The 20192-nt window shown below is 37.2% G+C and overlaps 2 protein-coding genes across 5 annotated transcripts; both read left to right on the top strand.

The window, feature by feature from the left end:
• On the top strand, nucleotides 1-8324 carry cep83 (centrosomal protein 83; the record flags this gene model as incomplete). Of its 3 annotated transcripts, none has more annotated exons than XM_082167824.1 (16): nucleotides 1-49; nucleotides 678-883; nucleotides 977-1127; nucleotides 2367-2459; nucleotides 2681-2812; nucleotides 2893-3144; nucleotides 4338-4469; nucleotides 4582-4696; nucleotides 4771-4915; nucleotides 5004-5153; nucleotides 5786-5861; nucleotides 5969-6126; nucleotides 6689-6818; nucleotides 6938-7041; nucleotides 7407-7575; nucleotides 7723-8324. In XM_082167824.1, 16 exons carry the CDS (start codon nucleotides 38-40, stop codon nucleotides 7876-7878), a joined length of 2181 nt encoding a protein of 726 aa, XP_082023950.1. In that variant the 3' UTR covers nucleotides 7879-8324. The 3 variants fall into 3 exon arrangements, with proteins under 3 accessions (XP_082023950.1, XP_082023951.1, XP_082023952.1); XM_082167825.1 differs by having other exon boundaries at nucleotides 4-312; XM_082167826.1 differs by lacking the exon at nucleotides 1-49 and having other exon boundaries at nucleotides 669-883.
• An 821-nt stretch (nucleotides 8325-9145) lies between these two features.
• Nucleotides 9146-19358, top strand: LOC309497552 (sortilin). Of its 2 annotated transcripts, none has more exons than XM_082167821.1 (21): nucleotides 9146-9491; nucleotides 9955-10017; nucleotides 10239-10315; nucleotides 10519-10621; nucleotides 11111-11278; nucleotides 11386-11459; nucleotides 12533-12579; nucleotides 12762-12898; nucleotides 13026-13109; nucleotides 13493-13553; nucleotides 14136-14291; nucleotides 14686-14783; nucleotides 15172-15271; nucleotides 15349-15520; nucleotides 15635-15828; nucleotides 17434-17626; nucleotides 17707-17823; nucleotides 17909-18035; nucleotides 18469-18575; nucleotides 18664-18820; nucleotides 18988-19358. In XM_082167821.1, exons 1-21 carry the CDS (start codon nucleotides 9267-9269, stop codon nucleotides 19000-19002), a joined length of 2475 nt encoding a protein of 824 aa, XP_082023947.1. In that variant the 5' UTR covers nucleotides 9146-9266; the 3' UTR covers nucleotides 19003-19358. The 2 variants fall into 2 exon arrangements, with proteins under 2 accessions (XP_082023947.1, XP_082023948.1); XM_082167822.1 differs by having other exon boundaries at nucleotides 9148-9491; nucleotides 18703-18820.
• The last annotated feature ends 834 nt before the right edge of the window (nucleotides 19359-20192 follow it).

Below are 20192 nucleotides of genomic sequence, written 5' to 3'. Positions count from 1 at the left end.
ATCATCATCACGACGTAACAGTGCGTCGCTGCTGTCAATGTTGGATCGGGTAACTTTACAGAAGCTGCTCAAATTATTTCCTTTAGTCCCTTAATGCACTTGTTATGGTTTGTAAAGTTTTTAGCGCATGCAGTAGGTTACACCCAGCAGAGGTGTTTATTTATGAAGCAAGTGCAGTATGCACTGTTGATCAAGCACTGTTCTTATCATGACATTTCAATATAGCAACGGCTAAAACTAACGTTATATTCACGGACTTACAGTCAAGGACAACAGGAAATGCTTCATCTTGCGCTGGTTTAAATGCACGAGGTTAGTTTCCCTAGTGGTTCGGTTGCTTTGACAACACGGGAAGCCGTTATGCGTTTATGCTGGAGTAGTGTTTCTACAACAACACAAGAGTGAATCACTAGAGACCAGCTTTAGCTTCACATCTAATCACTTGAGAGCAGAAGAGCCAGTAAGGACTCTTGTGCTGCTCATGTAGTGATTAGATGCTTTGTTCGTGCTAACTAGACTCTTATAAGTGATTTAAAATAGTCAGTCCTGATGAGATGTGGTTGCATCTCTTGACTTTGGCTGGCTGAAGTCATTAGTGTTGATTGAGATTCTCTTGAAAAATCTTTTTCTTTTGTTCCCTCACTCCTTTTTCTCTGTCTCTGCCTGCTATGGACCAGATGAACCCTCCAGCATTTGGGCAGTCATCTACCCTGTTCCCAAACCTGCAGCCTGCAGGAGGAGTCGGGAAAACCGCAGTCCTCCTGGCCAGTTCTACGGGGCTCACCAGCTCTGATATGGAGCTCCAGAAAATGCTCATCGACGAGCGAATGCGCTGTGAGAACCACAAGACCAACTACCAGACCTTGAAAGCGGAGCACACCAGGTGAGTGACTGTGTGAAACTTCAAGGTTGATCATTTCTACAGTTCTGGGATGCATGGTTGGGTTCAATTCTGCAAATGTGTTTGCGTGTGCAGGCTGCAGGATGAATACACCCGGGCACAGAGTGAACTGAAACGGCTGCTCGGTGATCGGCAGGTCGCTCAGGAGAAACAGCAGCTGCTGCTGGCCGAGCTCAGAGGAGAACTGCTGGATAAAACACGAGAGCTGGAGGAGCTCAGACTGCAGGTACACGTTACTGTCCGCTTTACACTTCATTTTACATAGATAGGCAACACAGAGAGTAACTTTCAGTATTTATTGTAAGCAATTATATTATAAGTCACTCAAAAATATTATGTAAAACTCTAGTTTTTGACATTCTAGTTGAGAACTAGTTCTACTAATTAAAACCTAATAATACCAATACTAGTCGCTCATACATTCAGATATAAATATATATGACAATATTCAAAGTTTCATGAAAATTCTAATTATTTAGATTATTATTATTGCATATCAATTAATAATTATTGCAATACAAGTAAAACATTTGGATACACCTTCTAATTCTTTATTGTGACTGACTATTCCACATTTTAGAATAATATTGAATTAATAAACCATTAGGAATTATGAGGAATTGGAGAAATATTAAATTAAATCTTATGTTTATCTTCTGTTCTTGCCACACACCCACTCACACACACACTCTCATACAATGCTTTGTCCAGATTTTTTAGGAAAACAAAGTTTTCATTTATGCTGAAAATGAATGAAATCAAGACTATAGAGCGTTATTAAACATTAAATAAAGCATTTTAGTATTTAAATACTGTTATAGCATTTTAAATGTGCATTTATATTTATATTTACAGTTTCACTTTTGTAATTTTAGTAATAAAAGTACTAAAAGTTGTTGTAATTTTGTTATGTTTTTTCCTCCAGTTTTATTCGTTTTTTTAAGCTTTTCATATTTCTATTTATCTTAATTTTTTTGTCATTTTTTGTCATTTTAGTACTTCAACTAAACCTTTATTATTTCATTTTTAATAGTTGTAATTAACAGTAACAACACTATATAAATGTATTTTGGTGCTGCAGAAGTAAGCAAACATAAGTGTTTAAATACGCTTAAATAAAGGCCCGTATGTTAACTATAATGTCCACACCACAACTATAACGATAATGGCACAGAGAAACAATATCATTGGAATCACTTTCAGAACAATTTTTTCCAGCTGTTGAATGATAAAAACATTGACAGCCAATCAGAATCCATCCTGCTTTAAAAAGCTCGAGCATATAAAGCACTAGACGACATAACTGCAGCAAGAGCTTATCATAAACAGAACGATATTGGGCATTGGTGTGGACAATAGTATAGTCATCGTTTTAGATATCGTTCTTGATGTTGAACAGGCCTTTGGCTGACGAAGTAGCACGTTTTAGTGTTGTGTTGATCATGTGTTTGTTTATGTGTTAAAGGTGCTGACCCCTCAGCGGCTGGAGCTCTTGAGAGCTCAGGTGCAGCAGGAGTTGGAGGCTCCCATCAGAGAACGCTTCAACAAACTCCAGGAGGTAACAGACGCCCCTCTGCACCAGCTGACTCCCACTCCGCAACTATTAACTCCACTTGCCATGACAACCACATGAGTACATGCTACAAACAGAATCCTGTCCATCACAGATGGAAAAAAAACTGATAGCTTTGTCTTTACTGCATGTTATGAAAGACTTTTAGTTACTGTTTAATGTAGGTTTAGTCTTGAAATGCTCTTCTTTATTTCTCTCTGTGACAGGAAGCAGAGAATTACAGGTCGGAGTATAATAAGCTTCGTTATGACCTCACTTTCCTCAAGTCAGAGTTTGACCACCAGAAAGAGGAGCACGCTCGAGTCCTGGAGGAGAGACGGATACGGCATGAAGCTGATGTATGTTTTCTCTATTTGAAACTGTGTTTTGACCCAGCAGCGTGTCTTTATGAAGGAGTGTCATATATGTGATTCTGCAGGTGGCTCGACTCGAGCATGATAAGGAGGATCTGGCCGCTCAGCTGCAGAGCGGAGATCCGGCACGGAACGGGAAGCGTGTTGAAGCCCTGCTGAGGGAGAAAGCTCAACTGCACCAGCGGCTCAGAGGCCTGGAAGCAGAGGTCACCGAACTCAGAGCAGAGAGAAACAACTCAGGTGCTCAGGCTGAAAACGTGCAGCGGATTCAGATCCGGCAGATCGCCGAATCCCAGGCTGCAGTGAAAGCCCTGGAGGTGAGCGTATTAAAGTAAAGAGTAATGATAAAATAAGTTTATGCTTTACTGTTTAGTAAAAACGGTATAGTTCAGTGTATAAAGTCAGATATATTTCTTTAATATTAAAAGCTATAACAAATTTGTCAGAGCGGTGGCACAGTGGGTAATACACTTGCTCATGATACATGAAGAACCATTCACTCAGTATTCCAATCCCATTTCCTCCCTTTCTCAAAGCTGTCATAAAAAAATTGAAATTATATATATATATATATATATATATATATATATATTACTATTTTTTATGTTTTTGAAATAAATCTTTTATGCTTATCGAACTTGCATTTATTTAATCAGAAATCTTTATATGTTATGAAATATTTCTATATTCTATATAATATTGTGAAATATGATTACAATTTAAAATAATAGTTTTCTTTTTGAATATATTTTAAAATATAAGTTATAATAGCTGTATTTTCAGCATCATTCATTCATTATGACACTCCAGTCTTCAGTGTCACATGATCCTTCAGAAATCATTATTCTAATATGCTGATTTTATACTCAGTTATTATCAATGTTGGAAAGAGTTGTGCTGCTTAATATTTTTTAATAAACTGTAACACATTTTTCAGGATTCATTGATGAATAAAAAGTTCTCAAAAAGAACCGCATTTATTCAAAATAGAACAATATAAATCTGTACTATTACTTTTTATCAATTTAACACATCCTTCCTGAATAAAAGTAATTAATTTCTTTCAAAAAAGAAAGAAAAAAATACTGACCCCAAACGTTTTATTCATTAAAGAACCCTGAAAAAGTATCAGGGGTTATAAAATAAATAAATAATGTTTTACCGCACAACTGTTTCCAACATTGATAATAATTCAGCATATTAGAATGACATATTAGCATATTAGAAGGATCATGTGACACTGAAGACTGGAGTAATGATGCTGAAAATTGAGCTATTTAATATTCATAAATATTTTAAGTATAAAATAAGTTATGTACTGTGGAATCAAAAAGTCTGAGATCACATAAAACGGCTTCAATTAAATCTAATTCATATGAATATTATGAATATTTTATTTGAAATATATTATGTTCTGCATTTCAGCATGTTTTTATTCAAATGTGACACACACAACATATAAATTAAAACATTTAAGATATTTTATCAAGATCCATCTGTTAATGTTCAGGCGGAGAAGCAGTCTATTCGTATGCAGTTGGACCGGACAGAAAGTGAACTTCGTCTATCTCAGGAACAAAACACACTCCTCACAGGCAAACTGCACAAAGCCGAGCGGGAGATCAACTCACTCAGCAGTCAGGTACACGAACACAGCCTGGACGACCTGACCAGTCAGATTCGATGATCTCATGTCCCCATGCTTGATATCTGTAGCAATATATCCTGGCAATTGTGTATGATTTATTGTCCAGGTTGAAGAGATGAAGCACACGCACAAGCTGGAGTTGAGTAACGTAAAACTAGAGTGTGTCAGAGCCAAAGGAGAAATAGAAAGAGACAGAGACGCACTGCAGTGCCAAGTAGAGGGTAAACATATGCTTCCTTCTCTTTAACTTTCTTTTAACCTGTTTTACATTAATAACAGTGTCTTTCTCTCTCAGGTCTGCAGTCAGATATTGAGGTCATGAAGTCAGCGTTGGAGAGAAATAAAGACTTGATATCTGAAAAAGAGCGAGAGATGGTGCGCAGGGTTCAGGCAGCGAGAGAGGAGGAGATACACAAGATGGCCACCCTTCAGGAAGAGAAGTAAGCACTGATATTATCAGACAAGGTTCTAATTTTAAAGCCTCGTGGGATTTTCTGCATCTTAATGCATTTATTTGATCGTCAACAGGCTGGAGCTGGAGAATCGTTTATCTGAGCTCGAACAGCAGAGAGCTCTTCAGGAGGCAACAGGAAACTCTCAGAAAGAGGAGTGGGAGGAGCGTCTCCGTGCCGCCCAGCTGGGGGAGGAGTCTGTTCGTAAGGAACTGCAAAACCTGAGGCAAGTTTCTTGAGGGTCATTTTTTTATTTTTATTAAAGTCCACATGAAATCAGAATGAACCCTATTTACTTCCTGGTCTTATTGGGAAAATTAAGTCCCGCTTTTGTTGTTAAAGTCACAATGAAACTGAATTAGCAACAGATCTTTTCTTACATATTGTGATGTATAAAATCATACAGATTATCGTCAAAGAAAAATGTAGGCCAGGGACTTGGTTCTGTAAATCGGTTGTTGTGGGATTTTAAGTTTTGTGACTCAAAAATGGAAGGAGATGAACGTGAGCTTGCAGGGGCGGGGTTTAAGCGGACCAAATCATTGGAGAATTCCTGTATACGTCACTAGAGAGAAGTCTGTCGTTTAACCTGAAGATCCAGTTGTGACATTTTGATGAATTTTTGTTTTGTTTTTTTAATGAAACCTATACATGGATGAATCATTCACAATAAGATCTATTTAATGGTGTTACTTTAAATATCCTGTTTCTCTCTGGAATGTCTCGGAGGTAAAATGGGTTGCAAATGCCATTTATGTTGACTTTGAGTTACTTAAAGAAATGCTCAGTAGCTGTAAATGATAAAATAATATGATTTTAACCCCTGTTTGATTTCCTATCCGATTACATGTGATACAGAGCCAAAGTTCAGCAGCAGGGTCAACAGCTGGAAGAGCTGGAGACCTCAAGAGCAGAAAATGCAGACCTGAGACGGGTAAGTTCTGTAAAATGAGGGAAATTACTGTGAATGCACATAATATTGAGGTGGAAGTCATGACGTTTCACATAACTCAAATAAATGTAGTGAATTGTGTTTATCAGCAAAACGCTGAGCTGAACTTACAGATAGGAACTCTTTCTCACTCGGAGAGTGAGCTGCTGGACACCAACAGCAGACTGAGAGAAAGTCTGGAGCGAGTGAGAGAGGACCTACGGAGCGCTCGCACACAAATGGAACGGACCCAACAGGAAGCCGAGAGGTACGCCTTTACGGTAACCTGGATACTAGCAACGCTGTAAAAGGGGAACCAGAAATATTTCAGAGAATGCTGACAGCTTGCTGAGCGAGCATCAAAATGTGTTGTTTAGCATTTTTTCAGATTAGAGGCTTAAAATAGAGTTGATTGCTAAAATGAAATGTTGGTTCTAAAGCAAGATTTAGCTTGTATAAAAGTGCTTGATAGACATTTTTCCCCTCAATGACAAACATGGATGATTTGTTAATAATGGTACATTAGATCTTTTTTGTCCTGAAATCATTTAAAAAATGAAACCATATCATTATCATATCAAGCCATGTACCTAAAATTATATAGATTTAATCTTTCTGTATGTAAATTATTTATCCATTCGTCAATAGTCTTATTTGTCTATTTTTTTATACGATTTTACTCCGTTTTTTCTATGAAAATAGCCTTAGATGCTGACATGGTGTTAAACAATCAAATCAAGTAAATTCATGCTCAGATACACTTAGAAAAATAATTGTAACAATGTAGTGGACAGTGAGTTAAATGAATTGTCATCGTTTTATTGTCACAGGTTGGTGGAGGAGAGAAGGGTGGAATGGTTGGAGGAGAAACACAAACTGCAGGACAGAGAAGCGGAACTACGGGAGAAATACAGCCAGGCTAAAGAGCGCTTGCAGAGGGCAGCATTTGCTCAGAAAAAGGTTGTGCATAAAGCCGTCAAACTACATTTTGCTTGTACTTTGACTCTCTTTGTTTTTTTGTTTTTTTTGTCATAATGATTACTATTAAAGGTGCATTATCGGTGTGTTTTCTTATCCAGAGGAAAACCATGACTGAAGTAAAAGAAAACAAACTCCAAGACAAGATTCAGCTCCTAGAAGCCAAGATAGAAGAGCTTGAAATTGAAGCAAGCACTGCAAAAAAGTACTTTCTTGTTCTGTTTATAACACTACTTTTGCTATAAAGAACAATCTAGAGATGATATTTTAGTTGTTTTAAAGTCAATGTGAAATCTATCTATATATCTATATCTATCTATCTATCTATCTATCTATATATATATATATATACAGACCCTTTCCAAAAAATTTGAATATCATGGAAAAGTTTATTTATTTCCATAATTCCATTCAAAACATTAAACTTCCATAGATATAGATTCAGGGCCCACAACTTAAACGATTTCAAGTATTTAGTTGTTTATTTGTACATAATTTGGGCTTCCAGCTCATAAAACCCACGAAAACAGGATTTCAAAAAATTAGAAATTGATGTGTTTGTGTGCTCAGGAAATCCTCATACTCTGAAGAACACGCTCAGCTCAGCAAGCGTCTAAAAGAGCTGCAGAGGAGACACAACGAGTTTCGCCGTTTGTTGCTGGGCAACCAGATGACCTCCTCCACCCCTTTGGCCCAATCCCTCCTCATCCCAGCAGAGTCCATCTTCTCAAACATACAGGTGTCTGCAATCATCCCATCCACATAGTAGAATATTCTCTTGTCAGCCATAACAAAACCCAGGATATAAATCTACCGCTTTCCCATCCTCCTCTCTCTCTTATCCCCTATTCTTCCCACTCATCTGTTCCTGCATTTCCTGTCTCAGGAGGAGCAGCACCAGAGGGAGTTGTGTGTGCTGCGGAGACGCTTGGAAGAGTTGGAAAACAGTCAGCAACAGCAGCTGGAAGAGCTGGCTGCTCCTCTGGATAGAGACAGAGAGAGACTCTCAAGCCCACGGGACGTCCTTCCAGACCTTTCTTAACCACTACTACCTGTGTTTTCATTCTTCCTGTGCCAAAAACCAGACAAACTGTGACATTTGTGAGCCGTTTTCTTACACAGTTTTCTTGTGAGCCGTACACAAAGGTTAGATTGGTAATAATAAAAACCTGTTGCACTATTTTTTTATTATTTGTATAGTGTTTTTTTTTTTTTACTGAGGGGGTTACATTGAAGTTTACATACATTGTGGGTTCGATTGTAGAATGACCTGAACATTTTTTCAAATCCGACAAGCCATGTTTTATGTTTTGTTTTTTATATTTACTATACCTTTGTGAGTCCAAATGTGCATCTACTCTTGACTGGATACAGGGGCTGGCATTGTGTATGTGTATATAAATGAAAATGAAAATGATTTCATTCTGACAAGTATGTCTCTAAAGCACTCATCCATGAAACGTGTTTTTAATAAAAAACTACATCGTGTCTTATCTTTTCTATTCTTGATTACTTGCTTTGACCAAATAACAATGAGTAAACTGCAACTAAATTAAGCCTAATCAAAGAACTGGCAATGCCAATTTAATTTAAGCATGGGCCATAACACAAATCTAAATATTTTCTAGTAATTTCTGTCAAATCGATTATTCACATCTAACATATAAGTTTTTGTTTATATAATATATGTGTGTAATTGTGTATATATTATATAATATGAATGTGTGTACATATATGTACATGTGTACACACACATATACTGTATCATGTATATATCCATATATAATATAATAATATATATTATATAAACAAAAACTTTCTGTCGATTTGACAGAAATAAATTTCATTTTTAAAGTTTAAATCTGCTTTAAGTCAAGTCTATGTCTGTTTCAACACCTATTGAGCTTCCTACCCAGACAGCACATGCCCAAAACGCAGTGCGCAGAACCCGATCTCATGAGAAAACGTAACATTTTCACGTTTTGGTGAATTCATATAATTTACGATAGTTTATAGCATCAAGTCCCTCACTGAGGCGTAAGCAGATCATTTGAAAATTACGAATGATTGAATTCACCACCAATTCCCCAAAACGTAAAATAGTTACGAATTACCATGAGACCATGATGTTCTGAATGTGCGCACACTATAGGCCTATGTTGTCTTGAAATGGTGCTAAAAAAAATCCTGCAGTTGATGCTTATAAGTGCTGTACACACAGTAAAATGATTGCTTTCCTAGGCTCGTGCAGCAAAATGTATCCATCCTGCTGACTCGGAATGATATGCTGTTGAGGTAGGCAGCTCACTATGCTTTGCGTCTGCGGACGGTGAGTCGATACCCGGACAGTGGCGCACACTCCTCCTCCTCCTCCAGCGCGCATCTTCTGAGGCACCAGGAAACTTGCCGCTTTCTATTTGTCTTACAGTCATGAACTGGACACTGCTCGTGTTCGGTAGTGTGTGCTTACTGGTCTTAGGCGAGGACGCGTTCGTCCAAGGGAAGCGCGACGCGCGAACAGTAACTTTCTCTCGGACTGCACGCGGACACTCGAGACGCAGACGGGACACCTGGACTGGACAAGCGCGTTTCACAGCATGCAAGACTCCACTGTCACCCAAAGACCAAGAGATTCTGCTCAGCCACACACACGAGGTGAGAACGAGACACTGAAGGTCACAATCCAAATGAATTATGTTTTTGTTTTTTTACGAGACAAAAAAGTGGCCTAATTTACCTGAGTTCATACTTCATTTATGGCGACAAAGTTTATAGTCGTGTTAAAAAAAAATTCTGTACATATTTAATAACAGTTATATATTAGATATTTTAATAATATTTTAGTCATTTTAAAATAAAGTTTTTTACCTTTTTTTTTTACATTTATTTTATTTTTATTTTTTATTTTTTTGTCCAATGTTGTTTTGGACACTGAAACAATTTTCTTTAATATATTTAAGAATAAGAGCCTTATTTTATATATATGTAAGGTTCTACAGGATTGGAACAAGGGAGAGTAAATTATAGGAATTTTATGTAAACAATTCATTTAAATGACAGACTGAACAGGACAGTCCACTTCCATATGTGCAATCTGTCCTCTGGTCTTTTTTTCCAGACGGGGTTTCATGGTGATGATGGATCCAGTTTTACCCTCACATGGGTTGGAGATGGAACTGGGGTTAGTCATTTTTGCCAAATCATAAAAAGGATAACAATAACTAATAGATATCTCATCATAGTTCTCTATTTTAAGGTTAATGTATTGATATTAATATGGATGAACATTGCAGCATTTGTCATATTCAGTCATTACATCAAATTGTTTCATGATAAAATGCCATTTGTTTAGTATTGTGAAATCATGCAGAAGTAGTGTGAACCCTTTTTTGTCCGTCTCAGGTAATCCTGGTCCTTTCCACACTCAGCGCTCTCTCAGATTCATTTTATGAAGGCGGTTCGACGCGCCTTTACAGGAGGTCAGTGGTGCAGTTTTTACCTGTTCTCAAATAACACTGAGCTTTTGCTTCTGATAATCAGCTATGCAACCATTATAATAGGCTGATGCCAATCTCAAAAGAGCCAAATATCGCTCGGTTACTGGCCTAGCCAGTTGTTTACAAGATACATTTAGATGCAACCAGTCGGGACTTCCTTAATGATAAGTTGAATCTTTTTACAGTGATGACTATGGAAAGTCTTTTCATGATATCTCCCATGCCATCAACAACACATTTATAAAGAAAGACTTTGGGATAAGTGCTGGACCTGGGAACCCTCAACAGGTAAATAAATGTGCTAACATTAAGTCTGTAGCCATGGCTTTATCTCTGAATAGACAAGTCACTTGTCTATTCTGTCTGTAGTCACTACACGAATTCTAATTAATTAGCTAATAACTAATAGAAATAGATATAGATATAGCTATAGCAGATTAGTAATATGACCTTTGTTCAGTAAAACTTTGTGATTGGGTAGTTGTCAATCGTGAGAAATATGTTTTTTTTCCATTTTGACACCAGAGAGATTCTGTCCAATCAGAAAAGGAGACAAAAACAGCTCATGGTTTTAACAGATATTTTTTATTGACAGCAGCCATGTAGTGTCAAAACCCACCACAAACCTCAAACGACACTTTTTTAACTTCCTATGAAGTGGGGTTGGTGTGAAGCTATAGTTTCCAGCTGTTGTACCATTGTTCTTTGGGACCCTATATATTTCATTGGGTTGTAATTATTTTCACCAGAATTATAAACTTTTTGTTGCCATTACAGGTGATTCTAACAGCCAACCTGCCTTTCACCGAGACGTTAGGAGGAGTTATTCTTACGTCGATGGATGCTGGTGTGACGTTCAGATCAGTGCAGCTTCCATTCCACCCAGCACAGGCCATTCAGTTCCACTACCAGGACCCAAAATACCTTGTGGTCATTAGCATTGATGTGAGTAAGGTTTCTCCTCCTGTTTCATCAAGCCCCCTTAACAGTTTGCGAGGTGACTCAGGTCTTTACAACCCCCCTATTGTATTGTTACTTATTTGTCTTTTTAGGATGAGCTATGGTTCTCACAAGACTTTGGAAACAATTGGTCTGAAGTTCATGAAGGAGTTCACACATTCACATGGTGAGAACAATAACAAGGATCTGAAGTTTTAAGTTTTAAGAACACACGAAACATTTGAGAATGTCTGTTTACACACACATATTTTAAACAAAAACTTATGTTAGATGCGATTAATCACGATTAATAGTTTTGACAGCACTTACTATATATATATATATATATATATATATATATATGAAGAGTTCAGATGCAAAAGCCTCTAAATGCCATCTGAAATTTTCTTATATAATGATCATTTTTATCAAGCTTGTGTATTTAAGTTCAGTAATTTCACTTATAATACAATTAATAGGTAATCTTCATTGCCATTTAAGGGAAATTATTGAATTTAAATATACAAGCTTGATAAAAATGATCATTCTATAAGAAAATTTCAGATGGCATTTAGAGGCTTTTGCATCTGAACTCTTCATATATATTTGTGTATGTACTATACATAGATACGCACACACACATATAAATAAAATGATATATATACACACATACTAAACAAAACTTTTGTTAGATGTTAGATGTGATCAATCGATTTAACAGCACTAATATTTATATAAATTATATATGAAGAGTTCAGATGCAAAAGCCTCTAAGTTCCATCTGAAATTTTCTTCTAGAATGATCATTTTGATCAAGCTCGTATATTTAAGTTCAGTAATTTCACTTGAATGACAATTAATAGGTCATTTTCATTGCCAATTAAGTGAAATTACTGAACTTAAATATGCAAGCTTGATAAAAATGATCATTCTAGAAGAAAATTTTTGATGGCACTTAGAGGCTTTTTCATCTGAACTCTTCATATATATATATATATATACTGTATATGCACGCACACACACACACACACACACACACACACACACACACACACACACACACACACACACACACACACACACACACACACACACACACACACACACACACACACACACACACACACACACACACACACACACACACACACACACACACACACACACACACACACACAGATATATACAGTATATAAATATATATGTGTGTGAATAAATCTGTTTCATCTCCATAAATTTTTTTTTATTATTCATTTCAAGGGGATCTGGAATTACTCTTTTCTTCAGTTCCAGCCCAAAAGGAACAGGTGCCTCTTGTTTTTTAGTTTTTTAGTTTTGTTTGTTTTTTCTTCAATTAATCATCATTAGAAAAGAAAAATCAGTCTTCTTTGACTTTGAGATACATTTTTTGTATAGCTTGGTCATTCAATTTAATGCTTATTAATTGACTTTACACATTAATTAACTCTATTCATTGTGTTCGAACCAGTGGATGCCGCAAGACGAGGCGAGCTTATTTTGAGACGGACGCAGGATTTTGGCCAAACCTTTGCCACCATCGCCAAGAACATCTTTTATTTTGGATACATTGGTGGCTTCCTGTTTACCTCAGTCATGGAAAAACTGGTGTGGATCATTACAGACAACGCGCGCACTCATGCATGAACACACTCCATGTTGACCACCCTTTTTCACTTTCCTTTCTGTTAGAATCATCATGGCATGCTTGATTTATGAGATGTTGTGTTTACAGGGCTCTCCTCGTGTCATCTATGTGTCTTCAGACCAGGGTGACCATTTAAAAAAAGCCCAGCTACCATCGGCCACTACAGAGCAGGTGTGAAGAACACACTTATGATACAAATTTTAAATAAATGTATTTATAATGAATTAATTATACATAAATAATGGATTGTTATTATTATTATTATTAAATGTATTTATAATTCTTTGTTGTAAATAATATATGACTGATATTATATTATAATTACTTAAATACACTAATAATAATAATTATTATTATTAATATAATTAAGTCTATTTATTTATTTTTCATAAATATGTTTGGGGAAATGTGTTGTGCCATTACTTGTTGGTTGGTCCTGCTGATTTGGCAGAAAAAAAACCCTGCTACAACCTCTCACAAAGATGATTCAAGAGCCACACACACTCATAACACTGTGCGCAACTCTTTAACTCACTGTTGATGTCTGTTTGCAGTTCTACTCCGTTCTGGACGGCGACGAGGACATGATCTTCATGCATGTGGACAACCCTGGAGGTGCTGTTTCACGCTTGTTAACTCTTTCTCCATACTGTCAAAGCTGTAAAAGAGAAGTATCCTTATTATTTAACAGCTTAACCACTGTTGCTGTCAGTTTAACACTGTGGAGGCAGGACTTGTCAAGCGAGTTCCACTTTGTGCTGACATATCATAGAATGTCTCTGCACAAGTTGCTAGACTCTTTTGGGTCAGTGTGTACGCTATTCATCTTTGAGTCTGGAGGTCTTTGTGAAGCGACGATCACTGGAAACAGATAAGAGTGAGGATGGTGTAGTCTTTCAGTCAGGCCTTTGCTGTCACACTAGAGGAAATTGCACACAAATGCACCCCTCATTGTATATACATGTATGTATGACATACAGTACATGGTTCATGTGAAGAGTTATCTTATTTCCCATCATGCTTTTACATGTCGATCTGTTTCTCACTGGACGTTCGATTCACATTTTGTCCCATGAAGCCGGTTAGATGGGTTTGCTGTGTTTGAATAATGATGCTTATGGCTGATCTCTTATCTCGTCTGAGAGAAAGCTGTGTCAGCGGAGAGTTTGTGTGTGATGTGATCTCACATGCTTACAGAAGACACATATTTTGGGACAATCTACACCTCTGATGACCGTGGAATCCTGTATTCTAAGTCTCTGGAGCGCCACCTGTTCGGCGGGGAGGGGAAGAGCGATTTCACGAACGTTACATCTTTGAGAGGGGTCTATCTCACCAACAAACTGGAGGAGGGTATGAACATTTGTTTCATGTTATTTCAATTGTCCTTAAAGGGTTAGTTCACCCAAAAATGAAAGTTCTGCATCAAGGATGTACAACTGAACTCCACATTTGATGCTCCATAGATGTGTGTTAATAAAAGGCATAATTACATACACTCAATTCATATGGTTTTCTTCTACAATCTCTTAATGAATTTTTAAAGCGTCAAAGTTTTAGTGGAATGGAGGGACAGAAATCGCTCAAGTTTCATTAAAAATATCTTCACTTGTGAGTGAAAGGCTAATGGGTTTGGAATAACATGAGGGTGAGTAAAAGATGACAGAATTTAAATTTTTGGGTGAACTATCCCAAATAGCCAATCACAATTGTAACGGAACTGAAGTCATCACCTCTTGGGCCGCAGATGGACGCATTCGTTCAGTCATTTCGTTCGACAGAGGTGGCCGATGGAGATTTCTGAATAAACCAGAGAATGTGGATTGTCCAGAAAACTCGAAAAAGGTAACAGCTGAGGACTGAGTGAAGAGACATTTTATCTGTTGAAGTTTTGATGAGCACAGTTTTCATTGCTCAGTTTCCTGTTCAAACAGGAAGATGAGGAAGAACATATTGAGCATATTTTTTAAATTAGCCAATATTGGACGAACGTTTTACAAAAGAAAATGCCTATTTTAAAAATGTTTATGCAAACATTGGCGTGTAGATTAGCCTCAAAGCTTTTGACGACCGAGACGTAATAGAAGTAGTGATATTATGTTTTCTTCAGTATTGTGATGTAAATCCTATTAAAACAGATTATCAAAAAAGAAAAAAAATGTAGGGGAGGGACTTCTAGAGTGAATTTTCATTTCATGCAGACTTAAAAGGTAACTGTAAATGTGTGTTCTAGTGTAACCTGCACATCCACGGAGAGCACAGTCACTTCAGCGGAATCACTCCCATGCTGCCTCTCTCTGAACCCACCGCCACTGGTCTGGTCATCGCGCATGGTACTAGTCCCTCCCCTCTATCCTCACAGCTTCCACCTTCCCCAACAAACTGGTCTAAATGTTAAATGTCACTGCAGGCAGTGTCGGAGACTCCATTTCTGCTGCCCGGCCAGATGTGTACGTGTCTGGGGACGGAGGTTACACCTGGTGGGGGACTCTGAGAGGACCTCACCTCTACAGTATCCTGGACTCTGGAGGCCTGATAGTGGCTGTGGAGGCGCATAGAGACAGACAGATCAGCTCCATAAAGTAACACTACCACTTGCCCTGTTGAAAACATCTCTTTTATGATAAATGGAGTCATATTTCGAAATGTAATTTGTGTTTGCTGTCGTATATGACTATCTATGTGGATGTTTTCAGGTTTTCCACTGATGAAGGGCAATGCTGGAAGACATTTAATTTTACAAGCCACCCGATCTTCTTGGCTGGACTGGCATCAGAGCCAGGCACTAAGACAATGAATATCAGCATTTTCGGCTACCGCCCAGATGATGATGATCAGCCCATGTGGGTTGCTGTCACCATAGACTTTGAACACCTGCTCACCAGAGAATGTAAGAAACTTTTCGAGAATTATGGGCAGAATTCAAATACTGTAATAAGTGTCATATGAATATCATTAAAGGGATCGTTCACTTTGAAATTAAATTTTGGTATGTTTTAGCTTACCTCAAGGGCATCCAAGATGTAGGTGTCTTTTTTTCCGCAGTAGTTTCAATTTTGATATTTTTAGGTCAAACCGTTCTTGTCTGTCAGTCATATAATGCAGGTCGATGGTCACTGTCTCAAAGAGCATGCACAGAGTCCAAATTAAAACAATTCCCCATCGTCCAAATTAAACAATTCCCCATCGTAAGTACACATTGATGGCCTAAGACACGAAACGAGCGGTTTGTGTGAGAAAACGAACAGTATTTATATAGTTTTTACCTCTTGAACACAGCCGCGTCCAAATGCGCGCTCTCAGATCACTTGTACGTGGCTGTGGTCAAGAGGTAAAAACGAAATAAATACTGTTCATTTTCTCACACAAACCGCTCGTTTCGTGTCTTAGGCCATCAATGTGTACTTACGATGGGGAATTGTTTAATTTGGACGATGGGGAATTGTTTTAATTTGCATGCTCTTTGAGATAGTGACCATAGACCTGCATTATATGACTGACAGACAAGAACGGTTTGACCTAAAAATATAAAAATTGAAACTACTGCGGAAAAAAAGATACCTAAATCTTGGATGCCTTTGAGGTAAGCTAAAACATACCAAAATTTAATTTCAAAGTGAACTATCCCTTTAAGGCTCAGACCAGCGTTGGGGAAAGTTACTTTTAAAAGTAATGCGTTACAATTTTGCGTTACTCCCTAAAGCAGTGGTATTCAAATGGCGGACCTCGCCAAGACCCCGCCTTGGTTGCATCTGGACCACGGGGCATAATTGCGCTATTTTACAAGGGAAGACAAAAAACTTTGAAATTACTAGTTAACTTGGCTTTGTGCTCATGGTGCGAGTTTTGATTATTAGATTATGTAGTTGTTTGTTTTTAGTAGTTTATTACTTTGAACAAAATATAAAAATGGTCCATACTTTTCTTAAGAGATAAACCCTGCACCCCCTGTGTGTTTTCTCAGTCCCAAGGTCTTCTATGTGCCATACACATAGGTGTCTAAACATAAAAAATAAAATAAAAATGATAATAGCCTGATAAAACATCTGATCTTATAAGATACGCTGTGGACTAGTTCGTTAAGCTGAATAGCCAATCAGAGTGATCTCTCTCACCGACGTGCTGTGCCGCAGGTTCAATATGCTCAAGGCCAACAGACACTCAATGACAGCCCAAAATTCTCCAACTATCAACTTGTGGTTACTGCATTAAAAATGGAAATAATTTTTACTATCTCTCTGAGTTCTGGGTTGTTGCTAGGTGGTTGCTTACTGGCTCAAGTCTCTTTGATATTCTAGTCCCTTAATAATAAAAATGTTTTGTCAGAAAACAAGATTTTATCACCAGTTTTATCATCTACCAGGTGAAATCAGTATGATTGCTTAGAAAATGAACACCATTGCTCACACTACTCAATATCATTCATATCTGTGCCACAAATGTGGCAATTTAAAACATAGGTTTAAGGGTTTGTTTAAATCGTCATATTTCGTAGGTGGTGAACAGGACTATGTGAATTGGTTGGCGCACACTGACTACAACTCTGACCCAGAAACAGACGGATGTCTCTTGGGCTACAAGGAGACATTTAGAAGACTGAAAAAACTTTCAGCATGTAGAAACGGGAGAGGATATGTGGTCAGCAGGCAGCAGCGCCCGTGTCTTTGCACTAAAGAAGACTTCATGTGGTAGGAAAAATGGTAGAACACTTAGGTTTGGACTTCTGCTTGTACCCAAAGGGTTTTCTGAACATCTATCCTGTCAACAGTGACTATGGCTTCTATCGACATGAAAACAGCTTGGAGTGTCTCCCACAGCCTGACTTCCTGAATCAAACCCAGGATATTTGCTTAGATGGGGAGCTAGAGGACCTTCAGACTTCAGGGTGATTAAATACATCTTGTTTTCTATTTCGAACAAATTCCTAAACTCATACTTCACTATTTTAATTATACCACTGTGTCAAACAGGTATCGTAAGATTCCCGGCGATAAATGTGAGGGTGGTTTCAGCCCTCCGATAAGAAACAATGCTTTCAAAAAGAATTGTGGGAAAGACAGTTCACCTACTTCCTCAAATTTGCATACTGAGAAATCAGTAAGTAGTTCGTTTCTGAGAATTATTCATTCATTTTAGTATGGCCAAAAACATTCAGTAAAAATCATTTTAAAGACATTTTGGGCCATTCTTTGAGGATGGATGTTACATACAATATGAAGAGCATAAATACTTTTAATAAGTAACATTTTAATAAACAAGTGTGCTGTATTTTGGAATCAACATGGCTGTCGTTCAGCTGCATATGTGATATTTTCAATAGTTCAATAAACAAGATGTTAATATTGAGAAATTTACATTGTGGTCCCCAAAATGATCAGTTACTTTTGGCTGCAACTTACTGTTTTAACAATACAACTGCAGATCGAGTCAGATAAAATTCCCTCCCTCCAAAATGCACAGACTAAAATAAGAAAAATATAAGACCCTTAATAATTGTTGATAAATGTATTTACTGTCTTTTTATTTGCAGCCAGGCATGCTGGTTCTCATTGTGGTATGTACTTGTGTGGGGGTCATCGGTTTGGTTATTACTGCAGCTTTAATAATCACTTCAAGGAGAATAAACTGTAGGCAAAGGTAAGGTAACATTATAAAAACCTTCATTGTCCTGTGTTCAATATTACATCCACGTTTAGTATCTGACAGGCTACGAATTGCCTTGCAGAAGTCACATTCTCTTCTGGTCAAATTCTGTCCCCTGCAGTTCACCTTCGTATCGGTTTTCTGCTCTGCAACTCCAAGAAGATGATCTGTGTGTTAGCCATGAGAGCAGCCCCAATGACAAAATAAATGGTTTCCAGGACCAGGAGGATTCAGATGATGTGAGCTTGATTAAGCAAATAATTATTACCCTCTCTTACATCCATTCAGTTTGGCTGTTTATATTGATTTCAATTTGAATGTATAATAACAATTTCCTAATAAATGCCTATTATTATTGTTATTATTATTTTGCATTCACTTGCTGACCTTTTTACCTTTTCTTTAGGATCTCATCGAATGAACAACATAAGTTGGAACAACTCAAGATTTTTAGACAGAAGTTAATTGTTTCAAATGAATCTCTTCTCAACCCCAGGCACTGTAACTGGACAATAAACGGCTAGAAATAATGTTGAACTGAAAATGATATCTTGCTGCTTTCAGGTTCTTGTTTTGTTTTATGAAGTGTCTTATGGGCACCATGGATAATGTATAATTACGAGTGAATTTACCTTCACACTCTGTCTTTTGCACTGGAATCATTCATATTCCCTCAAGCTGCTGCTGGCAATCCTCCTTGAATTTTGGGACTATGTATTTTCAAATAGACCAATCTACTGTTTTTAATTTGTAAATAAATTAAAATGCATTTAAACAGCCTGCATTATTTATGCTCTTATTATCATCCACATTTAAATATTTTTTTATAACACCATATTAACTATATTTATATTTCAGAGTATATAATCATAAAATAATTGTAAGTTTAAAAAAAAAAAATAGCTTCATATAGAATAAAGCATGTTACATTGCATAGTGCAAATTGCTCTACCACTGTAGCTAATACAGAGGTGTATAGTCCAGGGGTCAGAAAGTAAAAGTCCTGCCATATGTTTATTCCACCCATGAACTCATCCAGCTGATTTCAGTAATTAGTTCTATCTCCTGGCTGAATTAGCAAATCCGGGTGATTGGAACAAAATACTGAGGAGGACTTTTACTGTCTGAACCTGGACGTTACACCTCTGAGCTAATACAATACCACTATAAATATTCAAATGAGAAAGAGAAAGAGACCAAAGAGTTGTTTGTATTTGAAAAACAAATAAACCACACACCTCACATGAACATAGATTCACCTCACACCTCCTCGGTAACACATAGGTTTGGGTTTGGCTCAGGGTTAGTTGCATGTAATTTGCATAACTGACTGTTATTACTATAGTAACTACATGTATGTGTAACAGGACACTGTAAAATAAAGTGATAACCACAGCTTCACTAAAACACAAATCTGACTCAAGATTCAATAATATAATAGCAACACATGATATACGACAAAAAAATAAATAAAAAAAATAAATACACCATATATAAAGTAAGTACGTAGCACGTAGTTCTTTAAATCGCGTTGTCTAATTATATTGAGTGTTTTTCCAGTCCATTGTCTGTGTATTATTAAACATATATTCACATATGCTATCTACACTA

This window comes from Leuciscus leuciscus (genome assembly GCF_965113295.1).
Source record: "Leuciscus leuciscus genome assembly, chromosome: 4".
Lineage (NCBI taxonomy): Eukaryota > Metazoa > Chordata > Actinopteri > Cypriniformes > Leuciscidae > Leuciscus > Leuciscus leuciscus.
The sequence above is the reverse complement of the archived record's forward strand: the minus strand, read 5'-3'. Positions and strand labels throughout refer to the sequence as shown.

What these genes read in the sequence shown, in the direction of transcription:
- LOC309497552 (XM_082167821.1), top strand. Translation starts at nt 9,267, where the DNA reads ATGAACTGGACACTGCTCGTGTTCGGTAGTGTGTGCTTACTGGTCTTA. An exon ending in GACCTGGGAACCCTCAACAG is followed by an intron (nt 10,622 to 11,110) that starts GTAAATAAATGT and finishes TTGCCATTACAG; the next exon opens with GTGATTCTAACAGCCAACCT. An exon ending in TTCCAGCCCAAAAGGAACAG is followed by an intron (nt 12,580 to 12,761) that starts GTGCCTCTTGTT and finishes TGTTCGAACCAG; the next exon opens with TGGATGCCGCAAGACGAGGC.